General features: G+C 45.0%; 2 protein-coding genes across 2 annotated transcripts; both read right to left on the bottom strand.

Moving 5' to 3' along the window:
• Window positions 1-745: 745 nt before the first annotated feature.
• Window positions 746-7,692, bottom strand: MGARP (mitochondria localized glutamic acid rich protein). The gene is made up of 4 exons (XM_084769257.1): window positions 7,092-7,692; window positions 3,801-3,904; window positions 3,241-3,334; window positions 746-1,627 (listed from the first exon to the last, which is right to left on the bottom strand). Exons 1-4 carry the CDS (start codon window positions 7,171-7,173, stop codon window positions 1,083-1,085), a joined length of 825 nt encoding a protein of 274 aa, XP_084625383.1. The 5' UTR covers window positions 7,174-7,692; the 3' UTR covers window positions 746-1,082.
• A 3,883-nt stretch (window positions 7,693-11,575) lies between these two features.
• On the bottom strand, window positions 11,576-18,931 carry NDUFC1 (NADH:ubiquinone oxidoreductase subunit C1; the record flags this gene model as incomplete). Its single annotated transcript, XM_084769184.1, has 5 exons — window positions 11,576-11,732; window positions 15,209-15,288; window positions 15,947-16,050; window positions 16,634-16,826; window positions 18,890-18,931. The coding sequence occupies 4 exons, from the start codon at window positions 18,929-18,931 to the stop codon at window positions 15,229-15,231; spliced, it is 399 nt and encodes a 132-aa protein (XP_084625310.1). The 3' UTR covers window positions 11,576-11,732; window positions 15,209-15,228.
• Window positions 18,932-19,062: the final 131 nt, after the last annotated feature.

Here is a 19,062-nt window from a genome sequence, read left to right on the forward strand (position 1 = left end):
TCGAGGTGGCACACACCTGTAATCCCAGCACTTGGGGAGGCAGAGGCAGACAGAACTCTGTGAGTTCGAGGCCAGCCTGGTCTACAATGCAAGTCCAAGACAGACAAGGCTACACAAAGAAACCCTATCTTGAAAAACGGGGTGGGGAAGCCAGGAGTGGTGGAACACTTGCGTTTACTGTCATATCCAAAATGACAATTTTAGTCCCAACCAACACTTACAAACTCTACCTAATCCCTATATAAATTTTTTCTTATTTGTTTTATTATATAATTCCACTCTAAACTATAGACTGAGGACAGTGGCTGGTTAGGCTAAAGGCACTCTGTGAACATTTGCTGCATGCGATGCATACGTGCGTGAATGATTCCTGGCAGGAAGTGTAAATCCTCAGTAAACACTGAACTGAACCAGAAAAGTGAGGCGTCCTCTCTTACATAACAAGCTAGGGAAAGGGCAGAGCTCTCCCAAGCTGTTTTTCCTTCAATATAATCACAAAATGTGGTTTCTTCATGGGAAGGCATACGCATGTATGTTAATGGACAACATAGTTTATTTCTATATTGATATTGTAAGAAGAGAAAGCCTAGGCCGAGTGTGATCGTGGCTCACATCGATAAACCCATCACAGAGCAAGGCTGCTAGCCCAGGCTATGTAGTGAGCTTCAGGCCAGCCTGGACCAGAGTCATCCTTATCCCAACCACAACCTCCCTCAACAACAAGACTAGAAACACTTAAGATTTTCTAATTTTATTTAAATGAGTTCATGCAGAACCCAATAATCTAGTCTTACATATAATAAAGTAAGAGAAAGGCAGAGCAAAAATCAAAGTGAATACAGGTTGCACAGATAACTCAATTTCTAAAACATAAAATTTAAACCCAAAGTTAATACCGTTTAAGCTCTTTACACAGCCTGATTTTAGAGGGTAGAAAGCTATTAAGGCATGTAAAACACTAAATCCAAATCAAACATCTATTAATAAAAGCAAAAATTTTTAAGGTATATTAAAATATCCTAGAAAGAAATGCTAAAGTTACTAAAAATACAAAAGCAACTATAGAATTTTGCAGATCAGCCTTAGGGCGAGGCTGCTTCCACTGTCACCTCGGTTTCTTCTTGTGACTCGTGCTGGACAGAGGGTTCTGAGCCTAAGGGAGGGTTTTCTTTGAGTTCGGCGGTCTCCTCGGTCTCTTTGGTCTCTTCGGACTTTGAGTTCCCAGTGGGCTCTTCAGCCTGGTTGCTGGCATCCCCTTCATTGCAGGCGTCAGCCTGGTCCAGTGCTACACTCTCCGCCTCCGGAGTAGATTCAGGCACAGCCTCGATGGTCTCCTCCGGGGAAGCATCAGTGGTCTTCGGTTCAGGCTCTGCACTCTCCACAAGGGCAGCCTCGGCAGGCACTGGGGAGGCTGGAGACTCCTCTGGAAGCCCAGCTGCAGCCTCTGGGGCAGCTTCTGAGGCGACCTCTGGGGCAGCTTCTGGGGTGACCTCTGGAGCAGCTTCTGGGGCGGCCTCTGGGGCGGCCTCTGGGCCTTCCTCAGCATCTACCAATTCAGGTTCCTTTACAGAAATTTCTCCAGCCTCAGAACATGCTTTCTCGGCTTCTGCCACCTGATCCTTTTCGCCTTTAAGATTTGGTTCATTAAGCAAAGTATTAATTAGGAGAGCATGGGAATTAAGTGGAACACTGAAATTAATTTATTGTATTTTAACTTGGGGGAAGGGAAACACTTTTGAGATAACACTTCCTACAGCCTAGGTTAGCCATGAATCTGCCATGTAGCCTGGGATGACCTTGAACTCCTGACTCTCCAGCGTCATTTTCCCCAGTGTTGTGATTGCCTTTATCCTCTGAGCCATTTTGCTGGCTCTAATACTGTTTCCTAGTGTCATGACAAAAGAAAAAGAAAAAAGAAAAGAAAAAAAAAAATCAAAGCTGAATGCCTAGCCTTGTGGCCCATTCTCTTAGTTTGGGCATCCCAGAGGTGGAGGCAGGTAGATTTTTGTGAGTTCGAGGCCAGCCTGGTCTACAATGGTGGAAGTTTGTCTCAAAACAAAAGCAAAAAACAAACAAAGCCCAACCCAAGCCAAACAACCACCGAAAAACAAAACAAACAAAAACCCCACAAAGCAAAGCCCAACTCCTGAGCTGCTAGTATCTCTGTTTCTAAATAGTGATTACAGTATTTGATAGTCGAGATAGAAAAAAAAATGTATGATTTAAAGTAATTGGCTTGGGGCTGGAGAGAGGGCTCAGCACTAAGAGCACTGGCTACACTTACAGAGGAGCAGGGTTTGGTGCCCAGTACCCACATGGTGGGTAGCTCACAACCACCTGTGATCGTCTTCCAGGGGAATCTCTCTTCTGACATCTTGTGTGTGTGTGCACACCAGGTACACATGTACATGCAGGCAAAACGCTTTCACACATAAAATAAATCTCTAAGAAGTTACAGTGAGCTGCTTCTTAAGGCAGGAAATGGATGTTGGGGAGAAACTGTTAAAGCTCTGTCCTTACAGTGGCTGTCTCCTCAACTGACTGGACTCAGGACACACCACTGATTCATCTCGTGTGAAGTAACTCTGAGAAAGACACAAGGGCAATGCTCTGCCCAAACTGAAAAAAAAAAAAACTTAGCTTATCGCTTAAAACAATAATGAGGGAAATGAGAGCCCAAACTGCTGAGAGGGACAGATACTAAAATTATGCTTGCATGAATGGACATCTGAGTAGTAGCAAAAATATTACCATACAGAGAATTAAACTGCCTCTCAGCAAGACGCACGGAAACCGTGCATGGATCAAAAGCGCTCATTCAAAAAGAGTAACTCTAGGTTGCCGCAATTTTCTTTCCTGAGAGAACCCCACACTGTCGCTCCTGACTAAGTTATTATGAGATGAAAAAAGAAAGAACCAAGTGTGGTGGGGACATGTCTACAGTGGAGGCAGGAAGACCTGCTGTCTGGGATTCATGAGATTTTGTCTCTAATAAATAAACAAAAGAAGAAATTCGCCGGGCGTGGTGGCTCACGCCTTTAATCACAGCACTCGGGAGGCAGAGGCAGGCGGATCGCTGTGAGTTCGAGGCTAGCCTGGTCTACAAAAGTGAGTCCAGGACAGCCTAGGATACCTAGAGAAACCCTGTCTTGAAAAACCAAAAAAAGAAGAAGAAGAAGAAGAAGAAGAAGAAGAAGAAGAAGAAGAAGAAGAAGAAGAAGAAGAAGAAATTCATCTTACCTGGAAGTGGCTGTGGCTCTGCTGCTGTTTGTTCTTTCACGTCAGCTACAGGCTCTGGATGTCTGACTTGCTTGGATGTGAAAGCTTTATAAGTCTGAAAGAAAATGTGCGCTTATCTTTATTTGCCCTTCTCTAAGATCTAGTTCATACAATTCTCTATGCAACCACCATGACAAGTTTAAAGACCAGTGGTGGCGCACGCCTTTGATCCTAGCACTTCGGAGGCAGAAGCAAGCAGAAGCCTGCAAGTTCAAGGCCAGCCTGGTCTACAGAGAGTTCTAGGATACCCAAAGCTATGCAAAGGGAGACCCTGTCTTGAAAAACAAAACAGAGGTTTAAAGAACAATTTCAGCGCAGCATAGAAGAGAAATCGATGCCCACCCACCACTTGAGCTAATCTCCCCCTCCCTTTTTGGAGACAGGACCTCTTTTCATGAAGGGGCCTTGGCTGGCCTGGAACTTGGAATACAGACTAGACTGGCCTTGAACCCTGGGGTTGAGGGCGTGCTCTAGGAAGCAAGGCACACGAATGAATTCTTTAATAGTCTTTAAGCACTTACATAATAGCCACCAGCACTGACGGTCACACCTACAACCAGGTAATAAATCATATTGGAGCCAGATGTTCCAGGGAATTTGCTAGATGACATTCGGCGAAGAGATGCTAGGAGAACAAGTTTAAACAGGGTTACCTTCGCCACATAATACAGGCACCTTAAATAGTTATGTGTTTTAAGCATTTCTCCTGGGTGAACTTGGGACCTATTAGCACTTCAAGGAATGCAGCGCTGGAGGCAGGGTTGTAAGTCCCATGCAACAGTCTCTGGGCTGACCTGAAGCCTGTCTGTCATCTTGATGGCAGGAGGGCAAATGCGGATGAGGAGAAAACAGAAGCACTAAACAAGCTGAACAGCCAAAGGAGATGCAAAGGAAACACACTCCTCCATACACAGCCAGCACAGAGTTCATCAGAAAGAATTACTTCTCTCTCTCTCTCTCTCTCTCTCTCTCTCTCTCTCTCTCTCTGTGTGTGTGTGTGTGTGTGTGTGTCTCTCTCTCCTTTGTTCTTTTTTTTCAGCTGTCCATTTGAGAAAGAAGGGAATGGGAATGGTTGTTTTAATAATTAGTCATGCACACGTCTACCTAAAGATAACGTCTGTTACCTGCAGTTGACTAAGCTTAGAATGCACTAGCCCTGAGCTCTTGGAGACAAGCTCTCTCACTACTTACCTGAGGCCAGCCACACCCAAGTTTTTGTTTTGTTTCATTTCTTGTGACAGGGTCTGTGTGTGTGTGTGTGTGTATGTGTGTGTGTGTGTGTGTATGTGTGTGTGTGTGTTTATGTGTGACCCTGGCTGGAGAAAAAAACAATAAATTTTTACATTTATTTGCTTTATTGTTTCATGTGATAAATGTTTCTCCTGCATGTACATATGTGCACCGTGCACATGCCTGGTGCTCTCAAAGATCAGAGGCTGCCCTCTGGTTCTCTAGTACTGGAGCAAGCCATCTTGTGGGTGGTAGAATTGAACGTGCATCTTTTGCAAGACACTCTCTAGACTATGAGAAAATACACATTATATGAAAATCCATAGTAATCTACCCTGAGGCAGAAGATCTCAGATTTACCAGCTCAGGGTACATAGGAAAACATGCACGAGAATAAAAGAAAAAGACCTACAGTCATTGGATGTGCTGTGTGCACTTGTAATGCCAGTACCTGGGAGAATGAGGCAAGTGGATTAAGTGTTTCAGACCAGCCTGATAGCTAGATCTTGTTTCTATAAGGCAAAACCAACAACAACTGCCAAAATTAATTAGACTAACCATAAATACTAGTATTTATTGAATGGGAAGAGTATAAATAATTTATATATTATATTTTGTCTTTCTGGTATTTCCCCAATGAGCTATTCTAAACCTAAGTTATTCATTAAAAAGTTTTACATTTTTTGAAAAGTCAAAAGGAGGACAAAACATAATGATAGCTTAAAATGTGTCTTTTGAAAGAAATAAACACTGAAACAAATTTATTTTTTTACCAAAGTAGGAAGTACCAATAAGACACCAATAAATGCACACACACACACACACACACACACACACACACAGAGAGAGAGAGAGAGAGAGAGAGAGAGAGAGAGAGAGAGAGAAATTTTAGATTATAGTAAATAGCTGGGCGTGGTGCTGTAATCCCAGCACTCAGGGAGACAGAGACAGGTAGAGCTCTGTGAGTTCAAGGCCAGCCTGGTCTACAAAAGTGAGTCCAGGACAGCCAAGGCTACACAGAGAAACCGTTTCGAAAAAAGAAGTAGGCCTGTCTAGTAAGTGATGGTCTTTAGATTCAATCCCTAGTACCACAAAAATCCAAGCAATTGGGTGAAAATTAAAATGAGGTCAGTACCCTTGCACCCAGGACTGCTAACTGCATGTTTAGAATGTTAACACAACTTTTATTTTGATCTAACCCGGGGAGTAGGAGGCAGGGGATGTAAAAAGGTGTGGTGCAGATGACAGGACTTGGGGAGTAAAAGGGTCTGTCGGCAGCCAAACCTCAAGACCTACTTCCCTCTCTAGTACCCACTGACTCTTGCAAGCTGTTCTCTGAGCACATACAGGCTCTGGTGTGTGTGTGTGTGTGTGTGTGTGTGTGTGTGTGTGTGTGTGTGTGTGTGTGTGTGTGCGCGCTTCTGTGAGTGTGCATGAGTATGTGACTTTAGTGGAGGATGCAGAGAGTGGACTCATCTTTCTCCTTATCTGAACATCAGAACAGCCTCATTATATTCAGCTTAAATGGCTTCTCCCCCACCTCATCAGTGGTGCATATAGCTCTCTGATGAGGGAGGTATACCCAGAGAGGAGAAGGCATCTTATTACTTGTGGGGAGACTTCCTTCAAGCAGCATTTAAATGACTAGGTGGGTGGATCTCTCTCCCACCCTCCACCACCAACATTGGCCAAAACCCTGTGGTTCATGGATTTTCCCACAGGCGCTCTTCTGTCTTTCTTGCTCAAATCCTCGCTCTGGATATTGCCTCGGATGCCTCAGGAAGTGGGGTGGAGTACAGCAAAAAATGAACTCTCTAGAGTTTGAGAGCTGTGCCTCAGTGAGTGATGGTCAGAAGGTAGACCAGGAAAGGGTGGCTGGGAGAGAACCGCTAGAAACCGGAAACCGGTGCAGAGCTGCGACACCTATCAAGCACCTATGTTCCTGGAGGAGTTAGCGCAGTGCTTTCTTTAGACTTTCCAAGAGTGCTCCCTTTCATCCCCTAATCCGAAGTTAATGGAATTACAAGCTTGTCAGCAACGCCAGAAGAGTGTCCCGAGGCCGCTCCCCTTCGAAGGGATGAGGAAGGCCGGATGATCCCCGGGGTTCAGCACCACCAGTGTTCAGTGGACAGACACTGCTCCTGGAGCCCACCTAGGAGCGCGCCGACACCCCACGTCCCCCTACCCATCCGTTCCCTTACCTCTTTGGAGAATTTAGCGATTCCTTGAATAATCAACGTGGGAATCTAGGAGTGAGCCAGACCCCCTTCAAAGTGGTCTTCCCCCCCCCCCCCATTTCATATCTATTGATTACAACTCACAGGTACTGTAGTCCTCACTTTAAAAAAATGAACTATTACTTGCCGGAGATCAGGACTGGAACCCAGGAAATCTAATTTGGAATCAAGAGCCGCCCTGGAAAAATTCCCTATTTCCAAAGTTTCCAAGAACTTCGGAGAGCTTATGTGAGACCCTCCCTCACTGTTCCTTCACCCCCTGGTCCAGGCTTCTGCGACTGAGTGCTGGCAGGTTCGGTGCCCTGGTTCCCAGCCTAGATTTGCCGAGAAGTGAGGGACACTCACCGTCTTTCCCCAGAGGCGCAGGGCCGGGAGGAGCCCTTCGAGGCAGCGCCAGAGTCTTGGACACAGCTCTGCGGAGATACATCGCCTGATGCGCTGTGTTGCTGGGGCCAGAGCGAGCAACCCAGGCTCAGAGGGCGGAGCCTCCGGAGCGCCCCGCCCCAGGTGGGGCTCCAGATCCCTAGCGTCCTGGTCCCAGGGAAAGCGGGAAGAGGATTGAGTTAGTTGCTAGCACCTAGGTTCCTAAATCCCAGTTCCAGTAGTGCTGCTTTCCTGCAACCCCCACCCCTCAACGACAGCCGCTTAAGGGGCTGCATCTCCGAGGTGGGATAGGGAGCTTAGAAGTCGCTGTTACGTGCCTGACCCTTTCAGTCCCACGGAGTGTCTCTCCAGAGCACGCAGACACGTTTATGGAATCGCATCAGATTCAGGATTCAAGCACAGACACAATTTACCCTCCTGATGGAAGGCCACTTTATCCCACCCACTGCGTTAGCTTTCCTAGGAAAAGGTAGCAGAAAGGTAAGCTTGTGAAAAGTAAGGTTTCCCCCTGGCGATGGCTGAATTTCAAGCCAGCCGCTGTTTCCAAAACTTTAAATACAGGGTGAAATGTTTACCTAAGGCGCATAATACCAGGCATGATTGCACAGCGGATACTCCCAGCACTCAGGAAGGGGAGGCAGAAAGATCAAGAGTTCAAAATTTAGCCAGAGCCGGGTGTGGTGGCGCATGCCTTTAATCCCAGCACACGGGAGGCAGAGGCAGGTGGATCGCTGTGAGTTCGAGGCCAGCCTGGTCTACAAAGCAAGTCTAGAACAGCCAAGGCTACACAGAAACCCTGTCTCAAAAACAAACAAAAAACAACCCCCACACAAACAAAACAACAAAACAAATAAACAAGCAAACAAACAAAAAAGAGTTCAAAATCTTTGGCATGGCAAGATTGATGACGTCGGAGGCTACTTGAGACCCTGTCCTTAAAATAATTAATTAATTAATTAATTGAAAAAAAAAAAAGGCCGGGCATGGTGGCGCACGCCTTTAATCCCAGAACTCGGGAGGCAGAGGCAGGCAGATCGCTGTGAGTTCAAGGCCAGCCTGGTCTACAATGGGAGTCCAGGACAGCCAAGGTAGCACAGAGAAACCCTGTATCAAAAAAAAAAAAAAAAAAAAGGAAACAAAGAAAGAAAAAGAAAAAAGAAAAACAATAACAAAAAAGTTACTAAGAGCATTGAGCAAAACAAAACAAAACATTAACAGGACTGTTAGGCAGAAGTTCCTTTGGAGGAGTAGCAAGCACTCTTAAACAGTAAAGCCGCTTCTCCAGTCAGAGTTGTGAGGCTTGGTTTCTTTTTTTTTTTTTCTTTTTCCTGAGACCAGAGCTGTGAATCTTGTTGGTCTGAGCTGAGGAGAGCTCCTAAGCATAGCAGATGTGAACTGTGCTCACCCAGGTGGAAGAGGCAGTGAAGCCGGACGCTCACTGTCCCCTTTCAGTCTGTATGTGACAATATTTGTTGTATCTGCCCTGTATGTCCCTTCCACCTGGAAGAGACAGTACTGTGACCTAGTACACTGCCTCTTCTCCTGAAGGCTCCTCTTAGGGCAAAGGAACCTGCTAGTTACTTACTATGTTGAGCTTTGGTGGGTTCTTTTCATATTTTCTGAAACAAACACCCATGCCTTTGGCTTGTGAGATTTGCTTGCTGAATTTCCAGCTGCTTCCCCAGCACCCCAATGCTTCCCAATGTTAGCTCTTGCAGTAGCTGACTGGAGGTGCAGCCATTTCCCTCCTGTGGGCCAGATTCATCACTGCCCTTCAGAAAATCCTTGACATTTTTTTTCTGTTGTTTAGGAAAACATCTACGGTCAGAAATAAATTGACCTAACTGGGATGACTTCCAGTTAATCTTTGGTTGTTGATAAAGATACAGATTTGATGGGCACTGACTGCTATTCCAAAGGACCTGGGATGGCTGAGGGGTTAAGGACACCGACTGATCCTTGGGAGGATCCAGGTTCAAATCCCAGCACCCACATGGCAGCTCACAACTGTCTGTAACTCCAAGATCTGATACTCTCACATAGACATAAAGGTGAATAAACTTTTAAAAATTAAAAAAAAAAAAAAAAGGCTGGGTGTGGTGGTGCTTGCCTTTAATCCCAGCACTCAGGAGGCAGAGGCAGAGTTTTATGGGCGTGTCTTACATCCAACTGGAACATTCTCTTTTTTTCCTTGATATTCCTTGGCTCTTGACCTACTACCTTCAAACCTATAAATGGTGGAGACAGAGCTAAAAGGGTGCTGTGTGACAGGTGCAAATCCCTAGATTGGTCACTTGTTCAAAAGCCAAGTACAGCCTGGTGTGCTGGCACACACCTTTAATCCCAGCACTCGGGAGTGACTGATGTGGATTGATGTGAGTTCAAGGCCAGCCTGGTCTACAAAGTGAGTCCAGGACAGCCAAGGCAGAGAAACCCTGTCTTGAAGAGAAAAAAAAAAAAAAGCACCAAACACAGCAGCCAACAAACACCCCAGTAAGCAGGTTAGATTTTATACAGCCGCTTATAAAGACCCTTGTCACAACACTGGGCCCAACTGCATGCCCTAGGCTAATTCTGTCTCAAGGTTGGCCTCCTGGCATGCCTAGTTCCCCCTGCAACTTTAACTCCCCTTTGTAGTGCAGTCTGACATAGGCGTGTGTTCTGGGGCAGACACACATTTGCGGGTCTGTCTATCACAGATCTCCGCCCCTCCCTCCCCCTCCAGACAGGGTTTCTCTGTGTAGCCTTGGCAGTCCTGGACTCAATTTGTAGACCAGGCCAGCCTCAAACTCACAGATCTCCCTTTTTTGGTTAGTATATCTGCATGAAATTGGGTCTATAATCTCTAAAAATTTCCCACTCTAACAAGAATCCAAACTGACATCCAAAGGCACTGGGCTTTTTCCAGCCCCCAAACACATGCAATACCAATCATAATGGACTTTACAGCCAAAAGGAGGCTCAGATAATAAGTCATTTTAAATCCTATACACTAACTCTCTTCCCTAAAAAAAAAAAAAAAATTCATGATACTCATGATTAAATCCAGGACTTCAAGAATTCTAGGCAAGGGTTTTATTACTGTGCTGTCTTCAGCTTGTTGAGACAGGACCTTACTGTGTATGGTCCCCGCTAGTTTCAATCTACCATGTAGCGCCACCCCCTGGCCCCCCATTCTTAGTTTATTGTTACTATGCTGTGGTCAGTGGACCACATCTTACAGAGACCACTCTCTTCTACTTCCGAGGCTTCTAGAGACGCTACTCAGGTTGTCAGGCGAGCAAGTGCTCTCCCCATTGAAGCCATCTTGCCAGCCCAGGCCCCTTAAAAACAAACAAACAAACAAACACCCTATAGTCTGCTGTATGTTGATTGAAGGCCAGGGAGAAAATTTCATGTGGCCATAATAGTGAGTCAGAAGTCATTCCGGGGCTGGAGAGAAGCTGGGCACGTAGGAGCACCCACATGGAGGAGCACAGGTCAGTGCCCTCTTCTGAGCTTCAAGAGCACGAGGGATGTGCGTGAACACCTGGGCAAACACTCACACATATTAAAACAAACAAGCACCCAGTCACATCAATAAATAGCCAGGAGTGGTGGCGCACGCCTTTAATCCCAGCACCCGGGAGGCAGAGGCAGGTAGATCACTGTGAGTTCGAGGCCAGCCTGGTCTACAAAACGAGTCCAGGACAGCCAAGGCTACACAGAGAGACCCTGTCTCAAAAAACCAAAAAAACAAAACAAAACAAAACAAAGTGAGTCCAGGATGGCTAAGATAAAATAGAGACCCTGTCTCAAAAAAATAAAAAAATCAAAAAACAAACAACAAGAATAAGAATCACTCAAAGGCAAGTGGACAAAAAAAGCTCTGCTACAAGGGCTCATCTTTACTATCTGACATATCACCTCTTCATCAACAAAGGGTTACTTAGGCTCTTTGTATTTCCAGCAATAAAAGAGTCTGTCTCTTTGGCGTTTGAGTGCATTGATTTAAAAAAAAAAAAAAAGCTAGCAAGAGATGGCCATAGTGGTACACTCAGGAGGCAGAGGCAGGAGGACCTCTGTCAGTTCAAGGCCAGCCTGAAGTGGCCCACACAGTGAATTCTGGAACAGCCAGAGATCTACAGTGAGACCCTGTTAAAAAAAGAAGAAGAAGAAGAAGAAGAAGAAGAAGAAGAAGAAGAAGAAGAAGAAGAAGAAGAAAAGATGACAAGAAGGGATCAGCAGGTAGGAGCACTGGCTGCTTTGGGAGGGGACCAAAGTTTGGTTCCCAAGACCCTTGTCAACCAGCTATGGCTCCAGCTCTCTCCTTAGGCTTCTATCAACACTTCATGTGCATGGGATACATACACACTTGCACACACTCACACAAACACATAAAAACAAGGAGGTAAAAGTTGAGAGGTGACTAGTGACTAGTCAGCAATGACTAGTGAATCCATCTCTACACGTGAAGAGCAAAGTGTTTTTATTTCTGTAACAATGCAAAATGTATGTCTTGACTCAATTGATACATATTCACATAGAACCTTTTTCTTCTATCCACAACTCAACACATGGGCGGCTCCACGGGAACAACCATGATCGTCTCACAGAGCAGACCTACACGGAAGAAGGAAACAAATCAACCCAAGTGCTGATCAGATGTTAAAACTGACTTCCTGAACTCAGAGACCCACCTGCCTCTGCCTCCTGAGTGCTGGGAATTAAAGGTGTACACCACCAGGCCCGGCTAATTTTAAATTTATAACAAAAATACTAGAAATGGACAAAGTGCTATTAATAGAAAAAAAAAAAAGAAGCAAAAGATTTGAACAGAGGGAGCTGGACAGATGGCTCAAAGGTTAAAGGCACTGGCTACTTTTTCAAATGTCCTGAGTTCAATTCCCTCCAACCACATGGTGGCTCACAACCATCAATATGAATCTGGTGTCCTCTTCTGGTGTGTAGGTGTACATGCAGGCAGAATACTGTATAAATGATATAAATAAATCTTTTAAAAAATTTGGACATTGAGCCCTAAAGTGTTAAATTCTTTTTTTTTTTTTTTTTTTGAGACAGGGTTTCTCTGTGTATCCTTGGCTGTCCTGGACTTGCTTTGTAGACCAGACTGGCCTCGAACTCACAACGATCCACCTGCCTCTGCCTCCCGAGTGCTGGGATTAAAATTCTTAAAAAAAAAAAAAAAAAAAAAAAAGATTTGTTAATTTATTATTATGTACACAATGTTCTGTCTGCATGTACATCTGCAGTCCAGAAGAAGGCATCAGATCTCATTATTGATGGTTATGAGCCACCATGTGGTTGCTGGGAATTGAACTTAGGACCTTTGGAAGAGCAGGCATTGTTGTTAACCTTTGAGCCATGTCTCCAGCCCCATGTGTTAAGCTCTTTTTTTTTTTAAGATTTATTTTTTATTATTATGTATACAGTGTTCTGTCTGCATGCCAGAAGAGGGCACCAGATCACATTACAGATGGTTGTGAGCCACCACGTGGTTGCTGGGAACTGAACTGAGGAAGAGCAGGCAGAGCTCTTAACCATTGAGCCGTCTCTCCAGCCCCCAAGTGTTAAGTTCTTAAATAAAGAAAATGTATTTTGTGATTACTATGTTTTTTTTTAATCTAGTAGATGTAAATTATTTAATCAACTTAACACATGGAAACGTATGCATGTCTGCATGTGTGTGTGTGTGTGCGCACGCATGCACATGCAAGTGAAGGCCCAAGGCTTAGGTACTTGGAGTCTTTGTCAATGGCTTTTCACCTTATTCATTAAAGCACAGGTTCTTAGTTGGCCTCAGGGCTCACCAGTGGCCATCTTATCTGGGACTCCACTGTTCACTTTCAGAGTTTTGGAGTTGCTAGTGGCTGCCATGCCAAGCCAGCATCACACGGGCTCTGAGGATCTGAGCTCTGATCCTTACGCCATGAGGCAGCTGCCTTAACCACTGGTCTATCTCCTCACCCCAGAGACTGAGATTTTCCTAATGAGGGATTATTTCATTTTATAAAGGGTAAAGAATTTCTTTCAAAGAATTTTCAGGCCAGGTGGTGGTGGCACACTCCTTTAATCCCAGCACTTGGGAGGGAGAGGCAGGTAGATCTCCATGAGTTTGAGGCCAGCCTTGACTACAGAGTGAGTTCCAGCTGTTACACATAGAAACCCTGTCTCAAAAAAATTTTTTTTTTCAGAAATAAAGCATATACATGACATACATTTATGTAATATACATATCATATGTATAGGGTTTTTGTTTTGTTTTGGTTCTTTGTTTTTTTCAAGACAGGGTTTTTCTATATAGCCTTGGCCATCTTGAACTTGCTTTGTAGACCAGGCTGGCCTTGAACTCACAGAGATTTGCTTGCTTCTGCCTCCTGAGAGCTGAGCTGTCCGGCTCATATTGTATGTATGTATGTATGGGTTTTTTTTTTTTTTCCTAATTTATTTATTTGCATTGGTGTTTTGCCTGCATGTATGTCTGTGAGAGGGTGTTGCATCCTCTGGAACTGGAGTTCCAGACAGTTGTGAGCTGCCATGTGGGTGCCGGGAATTGAACTCAGGACCTCAGGAAGAGTAGTGAGTGCTCTTAACCACTGAGCCATCTCTCCAGCCCCTATTGTATGTGTGTTATGTGTGACACACACATTTACACACATACTCACAAATCTTTTATCTCTTAAGTCATAGATCATGGAAAATATGTTATCTCATTAATATTAAGCTTTAGCTGAATTCCTCAATTGGATGTTAGCTATTGTGACAATCGTAACAAAATGGTTGAGCAAAAAGAATCATTCAGTACAGTTTGAGAAGTTAAACAACACAGCAGACAAGACTCCTGCTCTAACAGAATTCCTACTTGGTGTAAGACATGGCAAGCACACGTTTGGAAACACACAAACTATGCCATCTTGCCCTAAGTACTCTGAGCATATGCTTAAATACTAGTAAAGAAGACATGATTTTTTGGGTTTGCTTTTTTGTTTGTTTGGTTTTGGTTTTTTGCTTTTGGAGACAGGGTTTTTCTGTGTTGTCCTGGCTGTCCTGTACTCTCTCTGTAGACCAGGCTGGCCTCGCTTGCCTTTGTCTCCCCAGTGCTGGAATTAAAGGTGTGTTCTACCACACCAGGCAAAGATATGGTTTTTAAAAATAATTTTTTGGGGCTGGAGAGATGGCTCTGCGGTTAAGAGCACTGATTGCTCTTCCAGAGGTCATGAGTTCAATTCCCAGCAACCACATGGTGGCTCACAACCATCTATAATGTGATCTGATGCCCTCCTCTGCCTGCACATGTACATGTACATAATAAATAAATAAATCTTTAAAAAAAAATTTTTTTTTTTGAGCAGAGGCACAGGCAGGCAGATCACCAGGCTGGTCAACAAAGCCAGTCTAGGAGGGCCAAGGATACACAGGGAAACCTTGTCTCGAAAAACTAAAAAAGAAAGAAAGAAAAAATACTAACAATGATAAAAATAAATAAATTATTTTCTTTTATGTGCATAGGTGTAGGTTGTCAGATCCCCTGGAATTGAAATTTAAGACAGCTGTGTGCTGCTATGTGGTTGCTGGGAATTGAAGTGGGTCCTCTGGAGGAGCAGCCAGTTCTCTTAATGGAAGATAGGATTTAACATAGATTTGGCTTTCCTGTTTAGGACTGGGTCTTGCTGTGCTGTCCAGGCTAGCCTCAGACTCACTATCTCCTTGTCACAGTATCTGCAGTGCTGGCATCATAGGTGTGCATGACCCCCATCTAGCCCTGGTGTGACCCCACAGGCCAGGCTTAGTGGTGTACTCCTTAAATCCCAGCATTTAGGAGGCAGGGCAGGGGGCTCCTAGTCTATACAATGAGCTCTAGGCTACACAGTAAAAGACTCCCTCTTTTTTGAGACAGAGTCTCTCTACTTAGCCCTGGCCATCCCGGAACTCACTATGTAGATCAGGCTGGCCCCACAGAGATCTGCCTCCCTCGGCCTCCCTTATGTGCCACTACATGTAGTGGTGAGACCTGTCACAGTCACAAATGAACAGATAAATTAGCTTCTATAATCATATACTCTATAGAATACACTTACCAGATTACTGGTTCCAAAGCTTATTCCAATCCGTTTCTTCTTTTATATTCTAAAACATCTTCATTATGTTGATTGATGAGCTACAAGTTAAAGGTTAAAACCAGAAAGGTAATCTTCCTGATAGCTTAAAGAGGAAGAAATCAAGTAAAGAGCCTTATGTTTCTTAAGATAAACGTGGTATGTTAAAACAATTTTAAAAAGCTAAGAAATGCAAATTAAATTATTAGTGGATTACATCTGTTGACTATAATCTTACATTGAATTTGAGAATAATAAAATGGAAGGCATATGATGACAAAAGAATAATAGCAGCTGGGCGTGGTGGCTCATGCCTTTAATCCCAGCACTCGGGAGGAAGAGGCAGGAAGATTGCTGTGAGTTCGAGGCCAGTCTGGTCTACAAAGCAGATCCAGGATGGCTAAGATAACATAGAGAAACCTTGTCTCCAAAAACAAACTAATAATAATAATAATAATAATAATAATAATAATAATAATAATAATAAAAAACCACGACACTCTAGCTGGCAAATGTGTCTCAGGCAGGCTGATAAGTTTACACCTTTCGCCAGGGAAAAGTTTCAAGAATGTATATAAAATTGGGGCTGCAGAGATGGCTTGGCAATCAAGAGCATGTACTGCTTGCAGAGGACCCAAGTTTGGTTCCCAAGAACAACAGCAGGCAGCTGACAAATTTCTCTAACTCTATCTCTAGGGGATCCTATGAGTAGGTACTCACATAAGCCCACAAAAAACCAGAGGTGACCAAGGACAGCCCAACTTTCAACCAGTTAGGTTTAGCATGCACCGGCTCCTTGACATAGAACTTTGACCGTGTTGAAGCTGAAAGAAGAGAAAGAATATGTTTTTAATTGACCTGTAGAGAGGAAAACCTAACATTTACTAGTGTTTCTACCATCGCATGAAATTCTCTTTTGAGATAGGCCCAGGCCCAGGCTGGCCTTGAATTCCTGATCACCTGTCCCCACCTCCCCGGGGTTGGGATTCCAGGCGAGCCCCACCATCCCTGGCTTTAAATGGTCATTTATACTGTATCTGCCCAGCCGGGATTTAAATAGTCTAGTTCAGAGAATTGAGGCCATTCGTCCAGGGCCATAAGCAGAGCCAGAAGGTCGTCCTTGGGACTCAGGGCGCCTTCAAAGCTTAGTTAGTTTAAGCTTTGATCGCCGGGCCTCAGGAGGCTCGGGATCTCACGGTTTGTTGTCTCCTGGGCATTGTAGAGCCGGGGGCAAAAGACCCAAAATCCATTCGCAGAAGCCAGAGACTAGGGGCTGACGGCCCACAGACGGTGAAGGTCAGTGCGGGACCGCCTGGGCCGCGATCTCCTCCTCCTACGGAGATTCCAGAGTGGTTCGTGCTGGACAGGGGTAGGCTGAGGCATGAATGGGCTTGAAGAGTCACTCACTGCAGTTCGGGAGCCGTGCGGAGGCCAGCAGCCGGGAAAACCGGCCCAATACCACGGACGTTGCCATCTTGCTCCGCAAGCTCCGCCTCTTCTCGGCGAGCCTTCTCCCTGAGTGCGCATGTCCGGCAGGTGGCGCGGACCGCAGCGCCCCCTGGCAGCAGAAGCGGGACTTGCAGGTGAACCACAGTCCTAGCTATAAGGACAAGGTTTCCTAGAGCCCAGAAAACAAAGGTTGCAGAGAGGGCTGGGGCCAGGAAAGCAGTTTGTCTACCCCCACGGGACTTGTTAGGTTTCTTAAAGTGTTCGTTCGTCAGCCAAAAGTCTAAAAATGAGGTGTCTTGCTGGGGAATAAAACTTGGGTCGATTTTAGTGTTTCGGGCACAGTAAGTTAACTCATCCTATGGTTTATAGTCATTATTTCATCGCTACATTGACAGCAGGGTGTGCCTTGATTATTAGGACCAATTAACAGATGTGCTCAAAGTCGACTGAGGGGACGTTGTATTTACAAAGCCTCCTTTTTGTTGTTTTTTGTTTTGTTTTGTTTCTCTGTGTAGCAGCTCTGGCTCTCCTGGAACTCGCTCTGTAGTCCAGGCTGGCCTCGAACTCACATAGATCCCCCCTGCCTCTGCCTCCCAAGTGCTGGGATTAAAGGCGTGTGCCACCACCGCCCGGCGGGAAGCGTCTTCAGAGTTCCTAAAATCTATTTATACTCAGGATCGCATTTATGCCCCTCAGTCTTATGAGGTAGGATTCACCAGGAAGGAATCCAGGGCTTTCCACAGCCTAGTGAAGTGCCTTACTACTGAGCTACGTACAACCCACATAGCTTTTTAACTTTTTGAGGTAGGGTCTCATTAAGGTCTCAGGTGGCCATAAACTTGATCCTCCTGCCACAGCCTCCTGAGGAGCTGAGATTATAGACCTTTGTCACCAGGCCCTGGTAAAATTCTTGTAGCACTTGAAAGGGCTCTGCCTGGTGGTTCAGGAGAGGGATCCAGATGGCAGAAAGAGCCAGTGTTCGGCCCCCAGACTCTAGATCTAGCTCCTGTTAGCCCACCTAGCATAAGCCTATGTAGAACAAAATCTGAACTGTCAGGACTTAGTGTCATTTAGGTTTACACATTTCAACAAGATGACGTCTGGCTGTTACATAATCTTTGCTATAGTTTCACATCTGTAACATAAAGTCTATTCTATAGGATAGTTGGGAAGCTTGGGTGTTATCTGGAGTACTAAATACTGTTTGCCTATTCAAGACAATGTTCTCAGCTTTTTGTTTTGTTTTTTTGAGACAGGGTCTTTCTGTGTAGCCTTGGCTGTCCTGGACTGACTTTGTAGACCAGGCTGGCCTCGAACTCACAGCGATCCGCCTGCCTCTGCCTCCAGAGTGCTGGGATTAAAGGCTTGCACCACCACGTCTGGCTATTCTTAGCTTTTTTTTAAAAAAAATTATTTTTATAATTTTTATGTATAGGCTCATGTGTTGATATCGACATGTGTACAGATGCCTAGAAGGCACCAGTGAAGGACAGAGGCCTTGGATCATCCTGGTTGACCAGCCGGTTTAAACATTTCTTTGTTTATTTTTATGTCTGTGTTTGTACCTGCAAGTGCCCATGGAGGCAAGAGGGTGCTGGATCTCCTTGTGAGTTGTCCAGTGTGATCTGTGTGGTAGGAAACAAATCCCAGTCCTCTGCAAGACAGGGGAGGGATTTTCAAGATGGGGGTTCTCTGTGTAGCCTTGGCTGTCCTGGACTCACTTTGTAGACCAGGCTGGCCTTGAACTCACAGTGATCCACCTGCTTCTGCCTCCAGAGTGCTGGGATTAAAGGCATGCACCACCATGCCCGGCTAATCTTAGCAATATTGTAAAAAAATTTTTTTATTAAAATGAAAAATCAAGTCGGGCAGTGGTGGCGCACGCCTTTAATCCCAGCACCTGGGAGGCAGAGGCAGGTGGATCTCTGTGAGGTCGAGGCTAGCCTGGTCTCCAAAACAAGTCCAGGACAGCTAAGGCTACACAGAGAAACCCTGTCTCAAAAAAACAAGAAAAAAAAAAAGAAAAGAAAAATCATTAGGTGCGTGTTGTGGCTCATATGTAATCCTGGCTCGTGGGTAGCCAAGGCAGGAGTGCCTCAATTTTGAGGGGGCGTTTTAGCTTTATGGCAAGTCTCAGGCCAGCCTTGGCTACTGCAAAGTCCCTTTTTAGAAAAGAAAAAGACCAGAAAGATAACTAAGAGGAAAGGCACTTACTACCAAGCCTGATGACTTGAGTTCAGTTGCTATGTCCCACATGATGGAAGGAGAGATCAGACTTCTACTAGTTTTCTTTTTTCTTTCTTTTTTTTTTTCTCGGAGACAGGGTTTCTCTGTGTAGCCTTGACTGTCTTGGACTCACTTTGTAGATCAGGCTGGCCTTGAACTCA

Source organism: Acomys minous, assembly GCF_964271855.1.
Source record: "Acomys minous genome assembly, chromosome: 19".
Classification (NCBI taxonomy): domain Eukaryota; kingdom Metazoa; phylum Chordata; class Mammalia; order Rodentia; family Muridae; genus Acomys; species Acomys minous.

Excerpts from the sequence above, each read along its gene's own strand:
- MGARP (XM_084769257.1), bottom strand. The coding sequence starts at position 7,173 with ATGTATCTCCGCAGAGCTGTGTCCAAGACTCTGGCGCTGCCTCGAAGG. Across the intron at positions 3,905-7,091 it reads TGCGCCTCTGGGGAAAGACG|CATCTCTTCGCCGAATGTCA; the intron begins GTGAGTGTCCCT and ends TTGTTCTCCTAG. Across the intron at positions 1,628-3,240 it reads AGAGCCACAGCCACTTCCAG|GCGAAAAGGATCAGGTGGCA; the intron begins GTAAGATGAATT and ends CAAATCTTAAAG.